Here is an 8,240-nt window from a genome sequence, read left to right on the forward strand (position 1 = left end):
TTGTAGATTGTGCCCACATTTCCATGTTAGTAACTGGTCAAATATAGTTACTATAGGTCTTAATATAACTCTCATTGTTATACAAATGCGCAACATAATTAATGAGCTCTAATTTTCTAAAATGAAGTGCAACTATACCATGACAACAAGGTATTCCTATTAGCATCCAAGATCTACAAGTACATGTTTGTTTGCCTACATTCACAATAAATGTGTTACTCAAGTTGTCTTTAACCTCAAAACCATATTCACCATTCCATTCAAGGTTACATTCATCGACTTTGTTGTGTTCTCTGTTAATGCCTTTAAGGCCATTGGAGATATGTTTGTTATCCAAGTATCACTGAAATCCCTCAATTGTCCTATTCTTCTCATCACTTTGACCTTTATTTCTTCAAGCATTGTGATGATAGTTTTGTGTCTTGACCCCAAAATCCCTGAATTAAAGCCTTCATCCATGTTGTTGTCAACACTATCACAACAGCTAAAAAACATAAAGTATAAGTTAGACCACCTTTCTATGTTGTAGTACAATAAGTTATCAATTATTCAAGTACCTAAAATCTCCATATGATCCAAATTTCTTTTCAATTCTTGTTCATATGTAGATTTGGCACATCTCCAAAAATGGTTTCTTCTTTTAAAGCCTTTCCAATTGATAGACTAGTTGCCTAGAAAATGTCCTGCACACATTCTTGTTTTGAATTTGGCAAAAGTTCTTGAATAGCTATCAAGACCCTTAAACAACTTTTGGAATATCATGAGATCTAACTTAATGAATAAATTGAAAAGAAAATAGATGAATAATTGGAAAAGAAAATAAATGAATAAATGTGAAGACAAATAAAAATACTTTCTGCATATCACTAATGGTTGACAATTATGCCCCATCTCCTAGCTCAAGATCAAATCTTACAATCTTGGTAAACCATTTCCAAGTGAATGTGTTTTCCACCTCACCAATTGTCCATGCTAGTGGTAGCATTTGGTTGTTCTCATCCTTACAAACAACCACAAGTAATTGACCTCTAGAAACATCTTTCAAGAAGCGACCATCAAATCCTATAAATCTCCTAGCTCCGCCTTGAATGCTTTGTTTAAAGCATCAAAACATATGTAAAATGATTGAAACATTTTTCTTCCACCTTCAAAGTTTCTTCACTATGTCTCACCACACATGTGTTGCCTGGATTAGTCCTTAAGAGCTCATCTCTATAATCTAAAATTCTTTTAAAATCCTCCACATGATCACTCATAATTTGTTGCAACACAACGTTTCCTGCTTTCCTTACTACAATCCTTCCGACATACACATTCAACTCTTTCTTCAATAAAATTTGAAACTGAAAAACTCTAATGCCAGGCTCAGAAATAATTATGTCCTTGTACTTTTCTGCTAAGTACTTTGAATTCACCAATTTATTTCTGGTTGTGCCATTGCATTTATGTACTTGATTGTAATTCTTCACCATAAAATCTCATGTTCTAGAATCAATACTTCCAAACAACAACCATGACGACCAGTTGTACACTTTATCCTCACCCTAGTTGCTTCATTAACATATTTATCTAATTCAACATGCTCTAATTGCATATCTAGTAATAGCTTCTCTAAACTGCTTAACACGTTCAAAAGCAAGACCAGTCTACCAAAGTATTAACTTACAGGAAAGATCAAATACAACTTTCTTTTTATTTGTTTTTGCTTTTCTTGCTTTTCTTTGTCTTTTTATATGCAGTTCAACCTCATCTTCCTCATTAATATCATCATCAATATCTATTTCAAAACTAACAGCTTCATCTGAATCAAAGTAGGGCTCATCTCTAGCTATCTTACCCTGTAAAGTAGTTTGTTTTTTGGATAGATATTCATCATATCCCAAATCAACTCCGTGTTTTCCTAAATCAACTCGTTCAGATCTTCTATGACCCTTTTCTTTTCTCTTTTTATTTTAGCAGCACTTTCATATTTCCTAAGATTTGTAACTTACTCATGAACATCACTACCATACTCATCTTCCCCTTCATCGGACAAATCTGCAATGTCTCAATCATCACTTTCTTCTGTTTCACTTTCTCAATCAGACCCAACTTTTGGAATATCAAATGCAGCAACAGCAAAATAAATATCACCCAAGTCTTCTCCAACACTAGCCGAAGTTCTACCCAATTCCTCTCCAACACTAGTAGAAGTCCTACCAAGCACTTCACTCAACTCTTAACCCATAATAGATTGTGCAGGTTGTGCACGTTCTTCAAATCCTAAACCTTCAATATCCTCAAAATTCTGACTAGATTCCTTATCCAAAAGTACCATTAGATTCCCCACACACCCCACCCACATCATTTAGATATTAAATTGTTGGTAGGGCCACAACAACTTCTTCAACTAAATGAGTCACATATAGTTCAACTATATCTCCATTATTTAATTTAGATACAATACTCATAATATCTCTCACATTTAACTTCAACAACATAACGACATTTAGGTGGTTTAATATAAACTACACTAGCAACACAATTATACCTAATTTCTTTAACTATATACAAAAATTCAAAGTAGGACAATTTATCAACATCTATGTCAAAACAATCAGGACCGTACATCCTTCATACTTAAACGAGGTTTTTGTTGAAGTTTTCCACCACGGTTAAACCTTAAGGTTATGTACATATCAATCATCAAACTAAAGAGATAAAAAAATTAAGCTTCTTGAAAACCCTAAAACCGGTTAAATGCTACAATCATCTAAACAAATATTACTAACCTTAAAACTTTGTTTCTTCACACGATTCTTTGTTTCATTCACGAAAACCCTAAAATCAACAACTCATTCACGCTAATGGAAGAGATATCTTTAGATTCAATTTTCTAGGTTTGAGAGAAGAGAAATGAAAGAGAATCGGGGGCTCAGGGATTTAGGGATATTTGTTTACAAGTGGGTGTCGGGTTGTATTTGGGAACGGATCTTGGAGTATAGGGATATTTGTTTATAAGTGTGTCGATTTATATTTTAGGAACGGGTAAGATACTTTTTAAAACCTTAGGCGGCGTGGACCACTAAAAATGTGTGTGTGTAACAATGGCCAGGCTTCAACTTGGTTGTTGCTCCAAATGTTAAAAATAATTCACATCAAACAGATTCGAGCTCTACAGTTTGATGATGGCGACTTATGTAAGACTAAGGACAAGATGTTTAAAGTAGAAGCCAAGGCTACATTTTTTGATAGTGAAGGAGTTTTGAGGATTAAAGGTCGTATATGTGTTCCTCGTACAGGTGATTTGACTAGATTGATCATGGAGGAGGCCCATAGTCCGAGATACTTTATTCATCCAGGGGATACTAAGATGTATCGTGACTTGAAGCATTATTATTGGTGGCGTCGTATGAAGAGGGACATAGTAGATTTTGTATCTCGGTGTTTGAATTGTCAGCAAGTGAAGTATGAACATTAAAAGCTTGTAGGTATGACTCAGAGGATGCCCATACCTGAGTGGAAGTGGGAGCGTATTTCTATGGACTTTGTGTTAGGATTGCCACGCACCTTGTGTAAGTTCGATGCTATATGGGTCATTGTGGATTGACTGACTAAGTCTCCACACTTTGTACTAGTTCAGACTACCTATAACTCAGAGAAGTTAGCCAAGGTTTATATTTAGGAGATAGATCGATTGCATGGGGTTCCTACATCTATTATTTCAGATCGTGGCACCCAATTTACATCTCATTTCTAGCGGTTTATGCAGAAAAAGTTGGGTACTCGGGTGGATCATAGTACAACCTTTCACCCTCAGACTGATGGTCTGTCTTAGCAGACTATTCAGGTTCTTGAGGACATGTTGCGGGCGTGTGTGATTGACTTTGGTGGTTAGTGGGATAGTTCTTGCCTTTAGCGGAGTTTGCTTACAATAATAGTTATCATTCAAGCATTGAGATGGCACCATTTGAGGCTCTGTATGGTAGGAGATGTCGATCTCCAATTGGTTGGTTTGATGCATTTGAGGTTAGACCATGGGGTACAAATTTGTTGAAGGAGTCCTTGGACAAGGTCAAGTTTATCCAAGATAGACTTCTCATGGCTCAGAGTAGGCAAAAGAGTTATGCAGATCGAAAGGTTCGTGATTTAGAATTTATGGTTGGAGAGAGGGTTTTATTGAAGGTTTCACCCATGAAGGGTGTGATGACGTTTGGAAACAATGGCAAGTTGATCCCAAGGTATATTGGTCCTTTCGAGATTGTGAAGCGTATTATTGAGGTGGCATATCAGTTGGCTTTGCCGCCTGGGTTGTCAGGTGTCCATCCTGTATTTCATATTTCAATGTTGAAGATGTATCATCAGGGTGGTGCTCATGTGATTCAATAGGATTAAGTATTACTTGATCGGAATTTTACTTTTGAGGAAGAGACGATAACCATTTTGGATAGGAAAATTCGGAAGGTAAGGTTTAAGGAGATTGCTTCAGTAAAGGTTCAGCGGAAGCATCGTCCAGTGGAGAAGGCTACATGGGAGACAGAATCAGATATGAGGAGTAAATATCCTTATCTTTTTTAGCGTTCAGGTTAGCTATTTTCTTTTTCCATTCGAGGACGAACGTTTGTTTAAGTGTTAGGTGATGTAATGAACCGCTAGGTCGTAGTTTGTCTCCTTTTGAAAATTTATAGGGGGTAATTCTAAACTATTCGGTAACTACGAGTAATTAGTTGGTGAATTGTTTAATTAAATAATTAATATAGTTATTAGTTGGGGGTCAAGTCCATAACCCATTAAATATTGTTGTTATATTTGGCCCATTAATTAAAATAAATCTAAGGGGGTTAAAATTATTGCATCTGAATTTGAGAAAAAAGATAGACATAGAACTAACTGCTCAAATACATCGACGAAAAGAAACCCTTGTTCTGGTAAGACGATAATACTAATTCTCAAAATTTCATACTTTGCATTGAATGTCATTATATTATTAGTTAATGTTTTTTGATTTATTAACATTATTATTATTATTATTCTATGAATGGCGGAAATTTGGATGATATATTTTTAAGCTTTTGGTTAGTGAGGCATCAAAATGGTGGGGGGACAAAATTTTCAAGCCAATCATTGGGCAATCATGCCAATGATTGGCATTTGACATTTTTTTGTTGAAGTTAGGCATATAGCAAATGGGTGTTGTTCGCAGGAATTACACTGGTTTGTAGTTTAGGTTGATACATTGATGTGCTTAAGTTTAACATAAAATTAAGATACTAGTTTTGATATATTGAGATGGGTAATTAATTATTAGGTGTATATTATATGATTTAACATTGAATTATAGGGTATTTGGAGAGATTAAAGTTAAGTTATTGGCTTGAAATTTAGCAAGTATGAAATTTTGGCATACAAATTATATCATGATTTGGAGCTTGGTTAGAAATATGAGTGAGTTTTAGGGTCTATGATAGACATATAATAATTTTAATGTCTACGAACTCGCTTACTTACGAATAATGCGTAATTGGTAAACTGTGAACATTTCGAAGCTTTGCGAAAGGGAATTGTGAAGATTCGTGACACGAGTTCGGCATTTAAGGTATGTTAAGACTTTTTAGACTTGTTGAAGGATGATTTTCCAAATTAAATATTTTTACAAAAATGGAATAGACAAGGGGTAAGGGAGAAATATTGGGGTCTCATATCAACGGTGTGACGGGCATTGGTACGAGTACCAGTGTTACAAAAGGAGAAAGTTACTACTATAGAATGTGGATGGTAATCTTAGAATGCCAAAGCATATGGGCATTAGCTGAGATAATATTGACTTGAAATCCTTGTGTGATTGTGTTTTCTTTATATTACTCGTATAGTTGTGATAATTGAGGTGTTTATGTATTATGTTGATATTGATTGATTAAGATGCATCATCATCCCCTTATATTGAAATAATATTGTTCATATTCATAGACATGAGACTGAGTATAAGCTGGGCACGTGGAGATAGTATGTGCTGGGAATGGTGAGATATTAAGATTGTAATTTGGGTACGTGGAGATCGTCCATGCGGAAATTGTTTGATATTATGATAGTGCATTGAGATCGTTTACACAAACACATGGAGATCGTCCGTGTAGGTATATGGACTTCGCGAGTCCCTCATGGGTCATGAGCTGTCAATGTATTTCCGAGGAGTATCATGTATATACAGTTGAGTGAGTACTGGGGTTTCTGATACATATCATTACATGGTATCATATTGCATTACATTTCATCACATCATTCATTCTCGATGATTATGTGTTTTGTTTGGTGTTTGGAAAGTACTTGATATTTGATTACATTTATTGATGAAACTTAAATAGTAAGTGTAATATATATATATACTTATATAAGTTAAGAATTTATTTTTCTTATATAAACTCACGTCACTACTTCTTCGTTGTCGGTCAAGGAGACATACTGGGTACATGTGGTTTCGTACTCATACTACACTTGTTGCACTCTTTGTGGTGCAGATTAGATTCTGAGTAAGACCACATCTCGAGGAGAAGTTTGAGTTTTAGTTTGGAGTGTCTTCGAGTTATGGTGAGCTACTTGGTTGTTCCGTGCATTACGCCTCCCTCTATCTTTTACTTATACTGTTATTCTGTATTCAGACAGGATATCCCTTATGTTAGATTTATCATTTTAGTTTCTGACTTGCATCGTATTCTAGAAGCTCTTGTAGTTATGACACCAATTCTTGGGTAGTAGTTTTTTTCAGTTTTCCGCATTCATACTTATAAGGAACTCAGTATTGGAGATTTGACTTATTGTTGTCTTTTCACTCATTAGTTAGTTAAGTTTGTTAAAATATGTTGGTTTGATTACCTATTAATTGGGAATATAGGTTCCATCACGATTCGTGATTTTTGGGTCGTGACATAAAGAAATTATGAGATAGGTAAAACTTGGCAACCAAATCATTGTAGATTCCCATTACAAAAAAGTAATTCCGTAGTGCATAGTTTTCAGAATTCAAAAGAAAAGGAAAAATAGTTAACCCAATAATAATATTGATTCCAAATACAAACTTCTCTTATTCTATTGATTGGTAATGGATAAATTTTAACCACCTCCAGAAATGGAGTGGAAAACAGGGGAAGAAAATGTACAGACCATACACAACAAATTTAACAATGAGATAGAAAATTTTATCAGCATTCTTCCACTATCGAAATGGTTTTTTATGTTGGTATCTAATATTCAAAAGAATCATTTACACCATTAGCATTAAGAAAACTTCATAAGCATGTATCAAGATTCACGAGTCATGAACTTATTTTTAAGTAGGAAATTCCTATCGTTCATTGATTACTGTGATGTGCTTGTAAAATTATGTAATGTCAAATCATATTCATGATTTTACCAAATAAGCCGTATGAAAGTAATTACTATATGATACTCTACAAGCAACATCTTTGGTTTCTTTCTTTCTAAATGGTTAATTTATCATAGTGTCTCTCCTAAATTTTGAGAACTAACTTTAGTATACTCAATGAACTGAAATTGAGGATTTTTAATAAAGATATGAACTAACTAGTCCAACTATACTTTAACCATACAAGTAATTCTATTGTATCAATGCCTTATTGTTTTATGTGCACTAAAATTTACCTTTTGTTGGGAGAAGAAGACAAAGATCCTATCTGGAATCCTAACAGTGTCCCAAAAAGAAAGAGATCAGAGCTTAATAATGCATTTTGGCACCTACCAAAAGACTCCAGAGGCAACATTATAACATTCTACAAGAACCAGAATTTTGAACCATACTAGACGGGTGGTGAAGATACTACTCTAATTTAAGAAAGGAACATATACATTCCTCCAAATGAGATTAGTCTTGGAGGTATGCTGCTCGTATCACCAACTACTACAAGAGAACCCTCAACGTCTCTATCTCCAATGGCAGAAGATAATGCTTGTTACTCAATGAATGTTCGTGTAGAAAATCCAAATCTCTAAGGGCTTGTTTGGAAGGACTCCCTGGTAATTACATTTAGTGTAATTGGTGTAATTAGATTGACTTGTCCTGTTTGGAAAGACATGTAATAACTTGGTCAACAAGTAATTGGTGTAACTGGCTAGGGGTAATTATACTATACAATTCACAGGCAGAGACGGTAAATTGCTGGCAATTACATGGTGGAATTATCACCTGATTACTTTTTATATTTTAAATTTTTTTTTTAGTTTTTTACTTCTAATATTTTATGTTCTTA

General features: G+C 34.5%; 1 protein-coding gene across 1 annotated transcript; it reads left to right on the forward strand.

Moving 5' to 3' along the window:
* The first annotated feature begins 3,939 nt into the window (after positions 1–3,939).
* On the forward strand, positions 3,940–4,557 carry LOC138338482 (uncharacterized). Its single transcript, XM_069289447.1, has 2 exons — positions 3,940–4,356; positions 4,405–4,557. Exons 1-2 carry the CDS (start codon positions 3,940–3,942, stop codon positions 4,555–4,557), a joined length of 570 nt encoding a protein of 189 aa, XP_069145548.1.
* The last annotated feature ends 3,683 nt before the right edge of the window (positions 4,558–8,240 follow it).

The sequence above is a fragment of the Solanum lycopersicum genome, chromosome 9 (genome assembly GCF_036512215.1).
Source record: "Solanum lycopersicum chromosome 9, SLM_r2.1".
NCBI classification, from domain to species: Eukaryota; Viridiplantae; Streptophyta; class Magnoliopsida; order Solanales; family Solanaceae; genus Solanum; species Solanum lycopersicum.